The 18,913-nt window shown below is 35.5% G+C and overlaps 1 protein-coding gene across 2 annotated transcripts in view; it reads left to right on the forward strand.

Moving 5' to 3' along the window:
* PCDH11X (protocadherin 11 X-linked) overlaps positions 1 to 18,520 on the forward strand; it is a 508,267-nt gene extending 489,747 nt beyond the window's left edge. For both annotated transcript variants that reach the window (XM_056360034.1, XM_056360035.1), the window contains one exon: positions 13,820 to 18,520. In XM_056360034.1, coding sequence (XP_056216009.1) covers positions 13,820 to 14,211 — 392 coding nt within the window. In that variant the 3' untranslated portion in view covers positions 14,212 to 18,520. The remainder of the gene's footprint in view (positions 1 to 13,819) is intronic.
* The last annotated feature ends 393 nt before the right edge of the window (positions 18,521 to 18,913 follow it).

Consider the following 18,913-nt stretch of genomic DNA (forward strand, 5'->3'; position numbering starts at 1 on the left):
CTCATGGCTGCAGTCACAGAACCTGTCTTGACAGCCACTGAAGTGGGCTGAAAAGATGAGTCAGCAGTTGCTCAGTCCCACTCTCTTGGCTGATATTACTGACCCTAAAATCTTACAGAATAATCACAATAATGACTCTTCCCTAACACTGTCTTTTTAAAATTACATATGTTATAAGAAATCCTGTTCTATAAAGAATTATGTCAAATGTTGATCTGGCTCATATTATTCCAATCATGTGTCAGTTGTCCAGGTGCTGAGAGAATCACCTGGTTTAGAGAAGGAAACTACAAGTTTACTAATGCTACAGGGTAAAATTGGAATATATTTATATTTTGATTGAAAATTATTTAGGAGAACAGAAAAGAATATTAAAGAAAATCTGTAAGTCCCTGTTGGAAGTTGTTGAAGGGAAACTGAGGATTAAAACTAAATAGCATATTTACTGAGAGGTAATTCTTTTTCTTTCAGAAAAGGAAAACAGGGAATCTTGTTTATATATTTCTATCATGACAGCAAAATTCCTTATGCCAAAATAGGATTTTGCTTATTCCAAAAAAAATGCCAAAAATTTCTCAATAGTTGGAAAAGTGATACAAGAATGTTCCAATGAAACAGCAAAACCTCAGTGGACAAACTGGTCACAACTGAATGTTTAAAGAGATGGCAGCTGTGAAAGTATTGCCTCATCAGGATGGCGCCAAAATGTCCGAGGGTGCTAGCAATGCCTGTAAAGGCCCAATTAGGAAGTCATAGCCATCACAGTTAGTAGTTTTGAACTCACAGGAAAATGATGGAAACTCTAGCCAGACAACCTTTTTCTTCTTTCAAATGTCTCTTCTGAAAGAGGCTCTGAGCTAATGTGAGGAGATTGCTCCAAATCACTCAGAGCCATACTTCTATGCCTGACTGGAGCACAATGAAGTTTGGATTATGCTGTTTTAAATTATCACCCATTTGAAGTAATTTTCTTTATAAAACAAGATTAAAATGACTGTAATTCAAAACATTTTACCTCAAATTGATGTGAAAATTGTAGTGTTCATATTATTTCCATTTTTCAATTTGACAAAACATTTCACTGCATGTATAAGCTTTTCTGTGTTGTCACTGTTTTAAGAGTGAAAATATCATTTTACTCTGTGCATTTTACTCTTTCCTGATGCGTCTTATTTCTTAACACTACTTATTTAACTTTTTTAAAGCCTGTCTTTATATAGTCTATTGTGGTTCCTGGAGAAAATATAAACAGCTTTAGGAGGTTTGCTTACCTCATTTCTACCCCGCACAATAACAGTTTATAACTTCATATTGTTAAATTTGGTCTTTGGTCTTTGCACATGCCTGATGGTGAGAGAAGTGTTGATGATAAAGCAAAGCAAAGAAGAATTTGAAGTTTTAGCTTGATAGAATTGAAACTCAGATTATCGTGACTGTTATTTGTATGGAACTTCCTTTCATTTGTTTTCATACTGATAATACCATAGTAGAAAATTCTCTCCATAATTTTTTGCTCAAGGTTTCATGTCTCCTGAAGAAATCATTTAGGGAAAGGATAGTTTTTTCTCTTCCTCAGAAGTTTATTTCATGATCAGGCAATTATATCAGTAACTCTTTTTTAAAATCAGTGAATTCTGAGTTACTTACTTAATTTCCCTATTAATAAAGGTATTTGTTTCATTTAATATAGAGTGGTTCTTACGGAGTGCTTACAAAGTTCAGAACAATACAGAAAAGCACTAGAAAATTAAGTGACTTTCAGAGGTCTGTGGCTAACTTATTGGTAATGAGAATTACAACTAGGAAGTTCCTTGCCTAAAAATACAAATTTACTTGTTTTTAAATCATACTGTATTCAACTGTCAGTGCAACAGAATGCCAAACCTTATCACTTAAAATAATAGCAATATATATGTCAGCTATCAGACCCTCAGACTCTGGAAAAGAGCTGCTTTTGTGCGCTCAATCTGCAAAGGATAATTCATTCCTTACTAGGGGGTATGATTTCATGAGCTGAAAGCTTTAACTAGTACATATGTATAGAGTAGATTTGAAGTGATTATGGAAATGTCACCGCAGGACAATACATTATTAGTAGTCCCTCATATGTTGTATGCTGTCCCCTTATGTTTGCTGATAATTAAAAAGCAGATTGGGATGCCATGGTGAGGATCAGTGCAAAATGTCCCTTTTATCATTTGCAATAAATATGAAATACTGGTCTTTCTGTATCCTTCAGTGATTGTTCTATTTGCGTTGGTGACAAATGACATCTTTCTCCTTCTAATGTGCCTGCAGGGTTAAACGACTTTATTATTATTAATGAGTCATTGCTCCAGCTGCCCAGAAATAGAGGGAGTAGGAAACATAAGAGATTTAGACCTAAGTAATTACAAATGTAATTATTACCTTTCAAATTTCATTTTTATAGCAATCACAAAGTTGTTAATCAAACATGACTCTTTCCGTGCATTCACACTTTTTGGGGTCTTCATCAAAGGAATGAGTAGCTACGTGGTTCCACTGAGGGTAGTCTGTGGCAGATTGACAAAGTGGTAATGACAGAAAACTGCTGTGAAAAATTGGTTAGAAAATGTTGTCTAGTCATCGAGGAGTCTGTGGTTCAGATGATTTTCCAAGAGAAACTGCATGATTCTCTTGGAAATATGAGCTGCAGCCATATGGAGGAGAGTGTCCTCTTGGGGAGGGCAAAAGCTGCAGGAGGGGAATCCTTGTGTCCCGCGGAGATGGGAGATGTCAAAGTTTTACTCCTCCAGTCCGTCCTTCCACAAGGTTGTAGATTGTCATTAAGGAATCTAATAAGCACAACATGGTAATTAGACACTTTAGGGGAATTAAAAAGTGTGCCCTCTTGGCCCTGCAGTAGTTACCCTTATTACATATAATTCTGGATTGTCAAAATTTTAGGTGGAACACAAGGCTTGTTCTTTTGTAGCAATGGTAAGGGAGTCACAGGGAACTTAGAAAACAGAAATGGTTCCACATTGTGTTAGACAATGTTGCAGATGCTGTGAAATGTAAGCAGTGCTGGTTTTCAGAATCATCTGAACTTGAAATTTATTGTTAAATGGAAAATCTAGTGAAAAGCTTTGGAGAAATGAGAACATTTCCTTTCAATAATATTGTTTCTGCGTAAGGTTAAAATATTAAGGATTCCCATATTTTTAAAATCTAAATGAAAATAAAATGAATAGAGAAAATGGAAATTATTAGTTTCTGTACTTTTTCACCCCAAAATGTCATTTGGGTCAACACTGACAAAGAACAGTTGAACTTTGAAACTACATTTTTGATGTAAAACTGTTTTGTCAAAAAAACTCCAGCAAGTTTTACTTATGTATTCAAACGGAATAAATAGATTTTATATTGTTGATGGTCCAATGAAATATAATTTTGAATAATCATAGTGTGTTACTTAGGTATCAGCATAGGTGAATATTGTAAAAATGTTTAGAAGTATTCAGAGAATAAATAAAGTCATGTTATTAATAATAAAATCAAATATTTTTTGTTTATATTCTAATAAAGAAAAATGCTTTTCTTTCCTCCCCCCCCCCCCCTTGAATTGCAGTTGGAGTTACAGCATAAAAGCCGTAGAATATGTTTAGATTGTTGTAGGGTTTATTTTGTTTGCTGCTCTAGTGGCCTTTGACTTTAAATTTATGTTCATGAATATCTGATGAAAACACAGTTTCAAAACATCTTTTATTGTCTAGCTCTTAAGTTATCACAGGAAAGATATGTTTAATAGCTTACTTAGCATTTTGATTTTTATGGTTTCCCTTTGAAAATTAACATTTCATTAAAGTGTCTGAACCGTGAACAATTGCCCACTGTGGTTCAATTAATTTAGAAGAATTTCTTAGTATTCTACTTTAGATCAAACTTTTGTTTATTTTTACTGCAAAGTCAATAGAAAGAAACCGGAGCCGCATTTGGCACGTAGCTACATCAAGAAACTCTTCCTGAAGTGAATAAAGGGTGTAAACACAGATCTTTCAAGTAGAACCGTAGGTCTTTTATCCTGCACCTGTCCCTTTCAGGAGCTGTCCTGTGTGAGGTGTCTTAAACATAACTGAAAATGAGCTGCTTCTTGTCCCCTTCTTCATCACCCTGCCTGCATGCTGCTGAGGATGACTCACCTGATCTCCTTATTGTCACAAGCAATTCATTATCAGAGTGGTATGGATAGTATAACAATATTTTCATGTAGGTCTGTTATCAAGAGTAAATGTTACTGACCTTATTCCACCTAGAAATTCTGTTCCCTTCTTATCTTTTTGAAGTTCATGCTTTTTCCTATCTCTGAACCCAGATCTTTGTTCTCTAGCCAGAGAACCACAAAAGGTAATTGATTTTTTCATTACAAAGTCTGCAGCCTAAGCTTTAAATGTATTTTCTGCTGTTTCCACACAAAACGGGTTTATGTATATTCAGTGATTCTTTATGAATCCTTTTGAGATATTTAGTGATTTATAGTAAAATCAGGAAAATACCTCTCCTTCATATACATACTCAATTTTATTTAAAACTTAAACCTTAAAAACTGAATATAATACAATCTGTATAATTACATTGTAGATATTGTAGACAAGAATTTTCCTCTTTTTAAAACTTAATGTAGATATTTGAATGCAAGTGTGAGTGAAACTGAGGACCCTCTTTAGCTAGGTTTGAAGGAGAGAGAGAACAGATTTTAAGTATTATCAGTCGAAATTACTGCTAAGTTTATGTATTTGCCTATGGATTAGCTATACAAAGCTGCATTTTGAGGACTGCTCATTTTATACTTTCAGACAGTCTTTCTGTACAGACAAAACCTCAAGCTCTTTGTATTGTTTTAATGTATTGTTTTCCTGCTTTTATTGGGAAAGTGTAATAACGGCCATATTTCCATGCTACATTTTCTTGCTTTGTTTTATCCTTTTAAGATGATCAGTGCCTCTTAAAATAGTATTGGTCCGCTCCTAAATTCCCCAGCAAACCCACGTGCAGAAGATTCTTCTCAACGTTGAATTAAACGAAATAACATACTGTGTTGAACTGACTCTGGAATAAATAAATAAATGAATTTAAGGAAATACACATCTATTTAATTGGTGGTAATGAATCCCTATATGCATCCCTAATGAGGTATTTGAATAATGATTTGATTACTACAAAGAGATATAAATGATATTTCAGGGTGTACAGGGTTACCTTGTATTCGTTAAGTGATTTTTCTGTCTTAGTCCCTATTCTGCTTTAACATGTCTTGACTAAATCACTTTTTTAAGATAAAAAATATGCCTGCATTATGATAATGAGAAATAGTTAATCAGTTATTTCTATTCCAGTTTTTATCTTGTATTTTGTGGTATTTTTAAACTTTTTTTTCTAATACAGTTTAGCATAGACAGTTACATAGTAGAAGTAACTTTTTAGATGGGAATAGCCAAAGGCTGTTAATTCCCGAAGAAGCAACAGGCACAGCAGAGCTTGTCTGACATTATGGGATGACTTCCACTTGCATGTTTAAGAGCAGCTTTTACTGAGCATCTGAAATTTAATCTCTAGAAGTTCATATGTGGTATGGTATTCTGCATAGATCTCCTACATCTCTTATTTCAAATAATGTTTAAGGATGTTTAAGAACGTATAAAACTAGGTTTTATATACGTATATATGTGTGTGAGCTATAAGGCTTTAGAAACATCATCGTATGAGAGAATTTAGTGAAAGCAGTGTTGTACTTACTGCTTCAAACTCCCTAATAATGCTTGCAGGTACACTAACAGTACTACACTCGTTTTCCCTGTAACATGCAGCATTGATAAGCACAGCTCATCTTCCAGGGAAGGCAAAAGGGTTCCAGTCTCAGGAGCGCTGAGGGGTGGGAGCGGGCGCCTGTGTGGTGCTTAGCTGCCAGCCGGGTCAGCCCACCACTGCAAGGCAAAGCTGTTACCTGGAGCAGCAGTCATGCCAGGGGGGATAATTGCTGGGTATCTACAACTTTCTGTAGACTCTTGTTTCCCTGACTGCAAGAATTGTATCTTAAGAGGCTTAAAAAGAAGTTTTACATGTCAAGGGAGAAATTTTGCTGCGTTACCAATGTCCTAATGAAAACTTGTACTAAAAATGTTTCTTCTTCCAGGCACCAGCTAAAAAAGTGACAGCTGAGGCCCTTTTCCATCCAGCATATTTCTGTAGGATGTCGGGTTTGTTACATAAACTTCACAGCAGTAGAAAAGCTTAATACCTATTGTCTGAAGTGCATAGTCTTCTCGGGTATGGGGGAAGAAACACAAATTTCACTCTTTACCGTGTTTCCAGGTCGCAGGTCATTGCTGGAGGATGAGCCATTTTTCACTGTGTAGTTTCACCTTGTTTAATTTATTTTAATTTGAATTTATATTCTGTGCTAAATAATGAACCGTGTCTTAATAATTAATAAGCTTCAGTACAACTGTGAAACATTTAATTAAATATTAAATAAAGCACATTGTATCACCCAGTATTGTAATCAATATACTAGATTTTAGGCTAAGTTATGGTTAAAATTCTCATTGATAACCCAATATACACTTTGTAGGATAAGAAACGTGCATCCTTTGCAAATTACCATATTTTTTTTGCAAAAATCAGCAACAAAACATGGACATTAAAGATAAATACAGTTGGACTGTTGAAGCAGTAAGGGTCAGTGCCATGTATTCTACAACCCTGTTACGCTCATGTTCATTAGGCGGAAACAGAAGAGGTTGTGGAGGGTTGGGAGCTTGGGGTTTTTTGATGAAATCTCTTCCTATGGAAAACAGCAGTTATTGAAATAGAACTTTCTATGGGAGCACTGCTTTTAGACCATTTCTTGGTTCCGATTGATACAAGATCGAAATTCCAGTCAGAATAACAATAAGAGATGACTTAATGAAAGATTAGTGTGCTTTATTTATGTGGCCATTATTTGTGAAGGAAAGATTCACTTCACTTCACCAGCATAGTTAATTATACAGGAATTACCATATGCTGTCTTTTTTTGCCTGGTACTTCCTCCATTCCCTGTCTTCCTCACCAGCTTGCCCCAGCCATCTTTGATGTTTGCTTGACTGTTTGAATCCAGGTGCAAAATACTCACACCTCATACCATTGAGGTTTTATAATAAGCAGCCTAACTGATGGCAGTTTTTAGGATTACATTCAAATCAAAAACTATGACTGTTAGGATATAAATTGTGTGCACTAGAATGGAAGCAGAACTTACTCTTGCAAGATACCCAGTACAATCTGGCAAGCCTAGGTAGGACATGAAAATGTGTGATTTCCTCATGCATGTTGAATCCTCAGAACATCTGGAGGATCAATCTTCCTCTGAGTATGACTTCTCACAAGCGAGGCAAGCTCTGTACACACAACTGGAAACTAAAGTGGTGTGGCCTACTTGTTCTTTGAATAAAAAGGTTCCAAGGCTAGAGCTTAAGTAACTCTTTTAGGTTTTTAATTTATTGAGACATATACGGGAAATAAAATATTCATGGGAAACTTCTCCCAAAGGTATTTTATTATTAAACCAAAAAAAAGTAGGGTATATTATAGCAGCAGCTATTTAAGGTTTCTACATTCAAGCTTCTTCCTCCTGACCTTATTAAAGCAACCCAGTTTACACTAACAACTATTGTCCCCTCCCTTTTTTATTGTTAATGTCATTTCTGTTCTTCTCATGTAGTGGAACTGCTCAGTGATGTTACCCAAGTGGCTACTTTTGGTCACCAGGGTAATTCTGGACTATAATTTCCCTATATTATGCTTGAATTGCTGCTTAGATTTAGTACCACATTTAGTAAATACACATGGGCAAAAAATGGGGGGACACAACCCATTCCTTAGGAACTATTGGCTGAGATGAGTAGTATAAGGTTGTCATCTTCATCACTCTGGTGGGTTCCTGCTGAGCACAGAGCACTGGAAGTGCAGTGGGAGCTGTTTAATACGAAACGCTTCAGTAAATGAGAGGCACTTCTGGATGCTGACAGAATAGCATTGGCACTGCAAGCCATGTTATTCATATATGTGCTGTGTTGTGAAAATATGAAAAATAACTCAGCAATGGCATAATTATGGGCAATTTGCTTAATTGCTTGCTAATTGTTGCTTGCTTTATTATGAAACAAGAGTGCTCTAAATGTAACACTGGATGGTTTGCATCCAAAATGTGTCAAATTCAATGCTGGCTTTTCATTAAGACTTCAGCTACACAGCTTTAAAATGCAAGCACTCTATATTCTGTGTTTTATTTTGTTTTCTTATTTTTTTAAAAAAACTATCTTTGAGATTTTCTTTGCACAATTTATAAGCTCCTAAGCTTGCGTCAGTACAGTGCAGGGGGACAGGTTTTGACCATCTAATGAATCTGAGTACTTTGCTAACGAATACATGTACAAATGACCTTTGATCATTATTATACATGTGGATAAAGGTGGAGATGTTTTAAGGCTTCTCCAGGAGCTCATGTTCTTCATTGTTTAACTCTTAGAAATGCACATGTCCCTTTTAAAACATGCATTCGGGGTTTGTGTTTTATTAAGGGATATGTGCAATTCTGAAAGTTTGGCCTAAACTTTTGGAAAAACTATTTATTCTGTTTTGACTGAAATCTCCTGCTTTGAGCAGAAGGTTAGACCAAACATCTTCAAAAGTCCCTTCCAGCTCCAAGTCTTTTTGTGATTCCATGATGTGAGTGATGACTTTTATGGCAGACTGAGAAAGGGACCAGCCCTCTTGATGTTGTGTTATTAGTGTGCCTTCCTTTTGGGGGCAGAAGGGAGGGCATAGGGGTAGAAAAGAAAGTGCATCGTCTGTACACCAAGTATATGTTTCAATGATCTTAAAGGTCTTTTCCAACCTGAGTGATTCTATGATTCTAGCTTTTCAGCATTCTGAGACTGTTGATAGCACAGCTGTACTAACAGCCTGTCTTCCTTTAAGAATTCTCCATGAGAAAAATTCTTAAATCTGGAGCATAATATTAAGCTGAAAATGCCAAAACGGGCAATACGGAGCCACATCTTTTGTAGACTGAGAGGGAGAGTAGCACTGTAGAGTTTTTTAAGCTTTCATCCCCCAAAATCAAAGACAATAACCAAAATTTTTATTTACTATCTATAAGACCCCACACAGATCTTATAACCACATAAAGTCTGTAACCAGAACAGGAAAAAAATATCAAATTGTTTTGACCAAAGGATAGTTATCTGGCAAAGTTGGAATTCTACATTTTCTTAAGTGAAAGTAAATATTCTTACTGAAAACTGATTTGACCTATAAATGATAAAGACTGTGGAACAATGAAGAAAGTCTTTTAACTATTGTGCTTTTTAGTTATATTTGACAGTTCTGATCCAAACATTTCATAAGAGCTGACAGACAAGTTCTTTAAAATGTTCTTAGGTCTGTGGCAGACAATTTAAAAAATAGTTTCATTCCTAAAACAATCTGGAGTTTAAATCAAAGTGGTAAACTCACATGTGCATGAGTGTGATCTATTCTATGAATTAACAATTCTCTTTCATATTACTTGTATGTCATGGTTGAAGAGTCTCCATGTAGCATGCAAAAAATTATAAAAATAAGGGTTTCTTACTGAGTAAAGCAAAGAAATGAGGTAGCCTGGTAAGAGTTCGATGGAATGTATTGTTTATTCATAATATATGGAGGATATGTAAAATTCTATTTCCATTTGTAAACCTGTCAGGTCTTATGTAAGAAGATGCTACTAGACACTGAATTCCAGTAGCGAAAACCATCATTTCTTCTGAAATTATTCAGAGACAGCAGGAACCTTCTTTTCCTTGATTGGTAGAGGCAGATGTCACAGATGTTTCCTACCTCTGAGTACTTACCAGACTATACAGAATAATCACCTACATTACTATTCCCGAATGAGAGAGAAGGGCTCAGAAAATTTTATTTTCACCCACATTTAGCAATGACTTGCAAAGATGCAAAATAGAAAAAAGCTTAAAGAGTAGCAGCTAGAACATGCCATGGTCAATTTGCTCAGCCTCTGATAAATGGCTGCTTGAGCACTGAACTTCACACTCACCCAGCTGCCTGGCTTGAATTCCTCCTCAAATGGTCCTCTGGGATGCTCGGCTGAGTCAGCCAGAGAATCATTTGTTTAAAGTAGGCAGCAAGTGGTGGAGGAGCAGCCAGCCAAGGTGCTGAGGACAACACCTAGTGCTAGTTACAGTGACCTCTTCGCATGTTAAGTCTGTAACAGAATATTTGGAAATCAGCTGCATTCTTTTGGAAGTTGGCATGATTAGTATAATACATTGCTGACATAAAGCTCTCTTCTCTGATAAAATAGGGAATTGTAAAAAATGTATTTTTAATAAGTAAAGCATAGTTTAGATGACAGTGCAGTGCCAGTGCCAAGTAGCTATTTAGAAGGATTTCAGGTGCTAAAGAAGCAGGAGAATGATGATTTGCTAGGAAAATAGAAAATGAATTAGTCTGACAGAAAGAAGCTACATTTCATGGCCTGGAAGAGCAGGCAAAAAAAGATAAACCCTGGTGAATATTCATGCGGAAGATTTCCTATATTTGGTTCTAGTTTCATTCAAAACCAGATGAATTATGCTCTAAGAGTCTTTTACTTCATTGTGCTAAAACACGTAGTATTTCATACTGCTTTTTTTATTTATTTTTACTTTACACCTGACAAAAACTGTTTTGCATCCCAGTTATCCTTGCCAGGACTATCTACTACAGCAGATCAGTTGATGAGATTTTTCTAAGTTTCCTTTAAATGCAGATATTGGGGACCTTGCCTGCCTTACACTGTATTCATTGTGGCACCTTTAGTTAACTTGGTTTCCTGCAGCAAACCCAGTCTCCTAAAGACTGCCTTGTGATTGCACTATGGCATACATGCAGATGATTTGGATTAAAAACCCCACAAAACCATGTTATTAATTAAAAAACAAACAAACAAAAAAAACCCCAAAAACACCCCAAAAAAATGTACTGCTTTTAAAGTTAGTCTAGGTGTTATGGCTAGAATTGTTTTTTTTTATATTTTTTTTTTTTAGTGAGTGCAGTATATTATAAAACAAAACTTCACTTCCTGTTGGAAAAAAAATGTCAGACATCATACAGAAATGTACCTGGTTTTGCTAAATATGTTTTATTTCCTGTTCTGCAACACTGCAGAGGTGCTCAGTAGAAAAGGGTCTTTTCAAAAATAAGGAGAACTGTGTATTTTACATGTTATTAATCGTAAGTGGTAACGACAAACATACATGCATTACATGTACCAAATACCAACGCTGAAAGATTATGAGTGTATCTTCTAAGGAATCCTGCATTGCAAGACTGTTATATAACAAAACCCCAACTCAAAGCCAGAATAATTTGTATTCATAACTTATGATTATGCCCAGGATGATTCTAAATTTTTTGGTGGTTTTGTTTGTTTGTTTTGGACAGAATTACAACTCAGATAAAAATATCTCTTCATAACCAGAATAAAGACTGTCATTCTGACAATGTTCTTACTCTTAGCGTGATAGCATGTTCCAAGTCTACAGGTAGTCTGGCAACACATGGCACAAAATTACTGTCCTACTGATCTGTTGAGATGGTGTAGAGTAAAGTTTATAAATGAGCTTTTATTTCTGCAGTTATCTTGTCTAAGGCTCAAATGTTATTTTTTTATTGCCAAATGCTTCTTTTGATGGCTTAGTTTTGTTTACTCTCTTACTGAATTTAACAGTAGTAAATATAGTATTTATTTTATATATATATAAGATAGTATAAGTATTGTAACCGCTTGCTGCGAAGAGCTAGAAATGCATACATATTATTTCCAAATAAATAATTATGTGTTTTTCAGTTTAACCAAATTATTAGCATTTTTAAAATTATTAGAAACCCTTCAGATAAAAAAACCCAACACTGAGGTACTGAGTATCAAAAGGGTTTTTTTTCAATAAATACAGAAAAGATCAGTTTCTGTATAAAATGGGGATAGCTCCACGTTTTGTCAAGGTTGTACCTGATCTTAATGAATTGCCTTGATCAGAAGAGAAGCAAACCTGGATAATTAAGAGTTTAACAAGACTTTTATACACTCAGATTTATGTCTGTAATAGCAGATAGTAGTACACAGAAAGGTTAGACTAATCTACCAGTAGTAATTTTTTTTTTTTACAGGAACTATTGCCTCTGCTGAATCGTTTCCATATTTATGTCTCCTATTGCCATCAAAACTGGATTAGTATTTCAAAAGCAAGATGCCAAAGCTTTGTCAGGATTACACTGAAAAACACTGAGACGAAATGACTGAAGACAAGTTCAAATGTCAGTAATAAGGCAAAATGGCATTTATACACAGTGACTTGTCTAAGTGGCACATACTCATACAGTGTACTTAAGGAGAAATAATCAAGAATATACCATTCATGATACAGCAAGCAACCAGTGTATAGTTAAACATGGTAGATTTTAAAAAGATGTATTCTGTATTTTGGACAGCAGCAGTATATATTTCAATGCCTGAAGGAAAAACTTAATTCATTTGTATTGAGATGTAACATGGAAATATGTATTTGTACTTTGTAACTTTACACAGATTTGAACATGTGAAGTATTTATATTGAAACAGAAATGCAGCGTGGGTTTAAACATAAAGCTCAGAGGGTGAGAGGCTCCTACTCAGAACTTGTATTGCTATAAGTAATTTCTAACAGCATGCATTCTCCATTGGTTATGAGCCAGAATTCACTTTTAAATGTTATATTCATGAAGATAGATATTAAAAATATGTACGTATCTTTCGTTGGAAAGTTTTCTGAAGACAACACAGTGAAATATCTGATCAGCTACTTTTCTTCGCTACTGATGTGTTTCAACCATGTACACAGCAAGTGAATGCAAGATTAACACATATAATATGAAAACTATTTCAAGGAATGATTTGTAGAAGTTTAATTCTGTTCATTTGAATATACACAACATGGTAAAGCCACAGTTTAAATGAAACTGATCAAGATTGTTTATGTATTGCAAAATACGTCTTTCAGATTTCGTAGCTTGCTTTGCCTTTGAACAAACTATAATTTCTCTAATCCTTTTTCAAGGGCACAAACCTTGCTTCTACTGAAGAACTCGTGTTTGATTATGAGTAAACTACAGAGGTTACAGCTTCTTTTGCTATTACCCTTTGATTTTTCAAGGTTTCCAGTATCGAATGCATGGAGAGATCAATTCTCTTTAAAATAGCTCTTACACTGTCTTTCGTTCTTAAAGCTCTTGAGTGCATCTTTGAAGGCAATGTACCATCTTTGGCTGCATGTCCAAATTAATTTTGTTTTGCCTATAGCAAAGCAAAACAATCAAAAAAACCCAGTGTTAAGAGAATGTTAAAAAAAAATCCTAATTTTATTTTTTTTCAAGTAGTTGTATGCAAATATATAAAATTATGGTATTAGGTTATTATAAAGCTTTCAGTTTTATTGCACCGTTTCAAAAAGTGAAAAGGCCATTGTAAGTAGAATGTATAAGGGCTTTTGTTATGTAGCTGTAACGATGGTATCATCTGTTCATTAAATATTAACTTTTTTGATGATAGCCAGTGACAACACTGTGCACCCCAAACCTGCAAACACCTAAACCTTCACTTAAGTTGGACACCTGGAGGTATTTTCTTTCTAAACTGTGGCCATTATTGCAGAACTGGGATTGCTTTGTTAGCCTCGATTCCCTGTGCACATCAGCCTTCAGAACTCTGATAATGTCTTCTCTTTTTCCATTCTCCCAGCTATCGAAGTAAACCTCCAGAAAGCCCTGGCTGAAGCCTCTGAAACCTGCACGCAGGAGTGTCTCATCCTAGGCCATTCTGACAACTGCTGGATGCCGCCTGCGTTGACACAGTACCAGCAGTCCAGCACCTCTTTGCCATCGTTCGGCTTCCAGCAAGGCTGGGGCCGAGGCGCCAGGCCTGAGGGACGACACACTCTTGGGAGGCCCCTTCCCAAGGACGACACTGACAAAGGCCAGGGTGGGCCCAGGCCCCAGTTCTACAATACCTGCGAAAGACATTGCGCCAGCGAAGATCCTGTCAAAGTCATTCCTCTGGCAAACTTCGCCGCATCCCACCAGGCCCCGGTGTCTGGGAGCAGCACTACGTTTATACATGAGCACCAGCTATAAACGCGTATCTGATAAACCCATTATTTCAGGCTTTAAGTGTGACTGTACATAGTCACGGCCTAACGCTGTTCTTAGCACACATACAAACTTGTTAGGCTTGTGAATATTTATGTATATAGAATCCTAAATTTGAAATTGAAAAGCTAAATCCTTAGAACTTAGTTAAAAGAAATTTACCGTAGTTATTGGTAAAATCCACAAAATGGGGACGAAAACCCGCAACCCATAAGCAATCAAAAGAAAAACACAAAATCCTGTTCCATTTTCTTATATGGGCCATATAGTGCAAATAGCTCCCAGCAGTTCTTTCTCCCTGTTGAAGGCAATTTCTTAGTACAGTTTGGGGAATATTACAGTCTAAATTTAGCTTGCTCAGCTTTTTCTTTGTTGTTATAATTTATAGCATATTCATAGATTTCATTTTTCATTTGCTTTAGCAATAGAGATCAAGTGGGCAATTGCTCATTTGTTTACCTTACATAATAGAATGAATAAGATCCTAAAATCTAATTCTTAGAAAGGATGGTATATCTTCCCACCAAAACTTATCTTTTACATAATCAAGTAAAATGTACTCAGAGACATGACAACTGCTTTTCATGTTAATTTTTACTAGCTCAATCTACAGGTATTTATTCTTTGAAAGAACACAGTAGATGAAATAGAAGGCTCTCAACTAGGCTTTTCTGTGTGAAATAAACAACACGATGATGATAGGATATGCAAGATCAAACCTGGGGAAAAAAACATATTTTTTTTAATTTTCAAGATTGTCCTTTCTACAATAATGCAAGCAACAATATGATACATACTATGCTTTTCAAGCATTGTCTGTTTCTAACTTTTTAATTGTATTTTTTTCATCTTGCAGAGCTTGCTTTGGCTACTGTTCCTGTTAGCTGAAAATTACATGGGCACTGCTGAAAACAGTAGGGAAATGGGGTAGTTTTTTTGGCTGATGCGATGTCGTGGCTGCAAGCTACTGGTGTTTAAAAGAATATTGTAGTGATGTATGTGGCTTTTCTTTACAGCTATGTTCACCTATTGTAAGTGTTCAGTAAAAGGTTAGCTATAATATTAGTTACTTTACCACAAAGCTATTAGACGGAGTACTCATCATTGTGGCTTAGTTTATTAGAGAATTACTAACAGTTCTCAGCAAAGAAAGAAGAATCTAGGTAATGAAAACAGGATAAATGTAATCATAAACACACCCCAACCATAGAATTTGATCAAGTCTAAAGATGAGGGATTTTTTCCAGTTTTCTGTGTACCAGAGGATATATTCTCAATAGTGGCAGAATGAAGCTGGTGAATTCTACAGTGGATGAAAAGGAGGTTCCTTAGATGAAAAAACACATTTTCCTTCTAGTGTTTTGTTGCTGCTTAGCCATTTTGTCATTTCCATTATGTACATACCAAGATTTTTTTTCATTTAAAAACTGCATAACTTTGTTTAGTTTTATTGCTACATTAAGTGAGACAATCGAAGTTGTTTGGAGGGGAAAAAAAACAGTGTGTGAATATTTCCTGTAGATAAAATTCTCTGTAGGCTTCATATTATAACTTAAATCTGTAATTTATAAACAAAACTGTGTGTAAAAATGCTGTAATATTAGCTGCTTGTAAAATTTACAGAAGTTCAAGTTGTTGAGGGTTTCCAATGAATGCTAAAAGAGCTTTTCTTATGTGCCCAGCAGGTATAAGTAGCTTTATATATCGCTGTCCCCACTGTAAATCTATTCAAATCACATTTAGATTTTATGTGCAAAACAGAAGATGCTTCACTTTTAACCTACTGATAGGGTTTAATTAATGAACATCAGATTATCTAATGATGTACTTCTTTCCTTTTCTTTTTTTTAATGTAGTTTTCAATAACGTTTAGCAAAGATGTGGCACACTGGCTTCCAGTTGCATGTAAATCCTGGAAAAAAATAATAATCCTTTGGGTACTGACACAACTCATTTCCAATTCCAGGACAATTAAAAATTTGACAAATTCATTCATACATAATATATACAAAGCCCTTTGTTGTTTGCTTTGGAGACATCAAGATGAGAAAATTTAGCAATCCTTTTCAAAGACACGCAAAAAAAGCTTATCTGTAGTTTACACAGATTTGCCAAACATATTAATTGTGCAGATTTAGAATAATGCTGACGGTTAATGCTTCCTATTATAAGCAGAGGGCTTTATTTTTTATTACAGAGGGCTGCCATACCAAATGTTTACAGACGTGGCAGCTGCATCGAAAAACTAAATTTTTTTGCCTGTAACATTTCTTTTCTGACTGCAAATTGTAACCAAAATTTTCTGGCAAAGAATTAATTTCTACAATTTTAGGATTTTCATGGGAAAAGGTGAAGGAACCTGTATCAGTATTTTTTCATAGGTAGGGGAAAAAACACAACAAACTTTACATTTGAATGTTTAGGGTTTTGGTGTGGTTTGTTTTCCCTATGGTACAAAAGCAATTGACCATCCCCTTTATCTTGAAAACAAACAAACAGAAACCCAACAAAACACCCAAACCAAACAACAAAAAATTGCTTAAACAAAAAGCATTTTAAAGATGAATCTGATTATAGGAAGTATTAAATGTTATATTCATGAAATTGTGTTGTGATATTCTAAAATTCTGTCAAGATACAGAACAATTAATTGTAAATATGTTTCATCGGGAGTTAAATGGCTCCCTCATTTTTATATATTACATATCTAATATATAAAGCTATGCATCTGAGACAACATTTTTCTGAGTGGCATGTCAGTATCCAGAGGAATAATGTTACTAGAGACTCTACACATCTTGTCATATATATAAATAATTTATCTAGTACATAGACTGTATATTTTTGTGTAATTCTTTTTTAGTCATTTAACTTATTTTATCTTACTTGTGTGAATTTGTGGAGAAAACAATCCTATATACAATATACAGTAAAATGGTAGTTACATGATTAGATTTGTTTCATACAGTGTAACAATAAAGGAAAACCTTTGCCTTCAAAGTAATGTGTCACACAGTCTAGCCTAGGTTATTCCCCCCCCCCCCCCCCCCAATATATGCTTGTTGCACTGCTAAGTATTGCATCAAAGCTATGGGTAATGGTGGCAGAAAGGTATTTCTTGCCTTATTGTAAAGCAGTCAATTATTAAAAAAGAAAATTAAAAAAAAAGAGCTGAAGTTAAACTGTTTGAAGGAAGATATGCTGTTCCTTTTTTTTCCTAAACTGTGCTGTATACTGAAGTGTAACTTAATTCTAAAGAAAGAATAATTAGGCCTGTCTGCTTGGCCTGAGAGAGACTACGGAGCACCTGCTCTCTCTGGGCTGTGAGCTGGCTGGATGCAGGTCATTTAGCTAATTATCATGGCAATGAGCCCATGTTAATAGGACCTGAGGGCTTATGAACGTTAGCATTAACAGCTAGCTTGACATAACATTAGTTACATGGTTCTGAATGTAGCCAGGTGTTTCTGCTGGGCGTAGGGCTGGAGGAGAGTAGCCACTTCATATGAGACGTCTGACCCTAGTGTGTATGGATCTGTTTGGGGTTTTTGTGAGAGAAGTGAAAATTGGCTCTGCTGTATTCTGAGCCAGCTGTAATCCAACGTGGAGCCCCGTCAGCCCTGAGCTAACGTTATGAGCCTGCTTCCAGCGTGGTCAAGCCAAAGACAGTAGACTTAATTTCTGGTGAGTAAATAGTGGACTATCTCAAGGTTGTTTGATTCAAGCTTATAAAGTTTGAAGTTTTTAAAGCTTGAAAATTTACACTTGACTTTGTTTGCTCAAGTTTTGCTTTTGCTGATTTAATACCAGTCCTTGATGCATGGTTATCAATTAAATGATTGCACTGCAGTTTACTACCATTGTTTAACTGGATAAATAAGAAAGGATTGGTTTCAGACACAAAGTTGAAGGCAAAGATTTTATTTGGTATACATAGGAAAATTGTGTATAACTTATGTTATCCCTAGTGAAGAAAGAGATTGACAATTTCTTGTAAATATTTGAGTTTGTATTTCTGGGAAATCTCCCTGCTCTATGGCATACTGCAGGATCTGAGAGTGAGCAGTGTATGTCTGTGTATTGAAACAGCCCTAACCACACTCCAAATCATGCAGCTGGACATCGTATGCTACAGTCCAGCAGCATTTAAAGTCCAGTAAATTTGCAGTAGTTCTATTTCAGGTTTCTGTACAGCATGTTGTCTTGTTAATTACAATGCTTATTAATAAACTAGATCCACAAAAGCAGTTTTCTCTTTTGCACAGTTCTCTTTGTGTTTCTGAAATATAAGGGGTTTTAAAGTGTTCCTCCCGCTACACACTTCTCTCCCACTTCCAGCTTTCCAAAACTCATTTATTTGTGGAGCCCGAAACTGTCAGAAAGTTAAGAAAATTTAACTTTGTTTGCAGTTGCTTCATGCAGCTGAGTAGCAGGCTTTTGGTAAACAGTAGGAACATTCACACACAATGTGTACAGCAATCTAGCTTTATATTATAGGACATATCTAACATTTCTGTGTCATTTCTTTTCATACCAAGCTTCCTTCTTCTACTATGCCTCTGATACGCTTATAGAAAATCATTATGAGCTGGAGGCAGAAGTGTTTATGGCTTTTGTTTTGTTAGAAAATAAGCAATTCCTAATTGAGAGAACATAGTTAATAAGTTGTTGTTGAGCTTAAGGGATT

The sequence above is a fragment of the Falco biarmicus genome, chromosome 14, assembly GCF_023638135.1.
Source record: "Falco biarmicus isolate bFalBia1 chromosome 14, bFalBia1.pri, whole genome shotgun sequence".
Classification (NCBI taxonomy): Eukaryota; Metazoa; Chordata; class Aves; order Falconiformes; family Falconidae; genus Falco; species Falco biarmicus.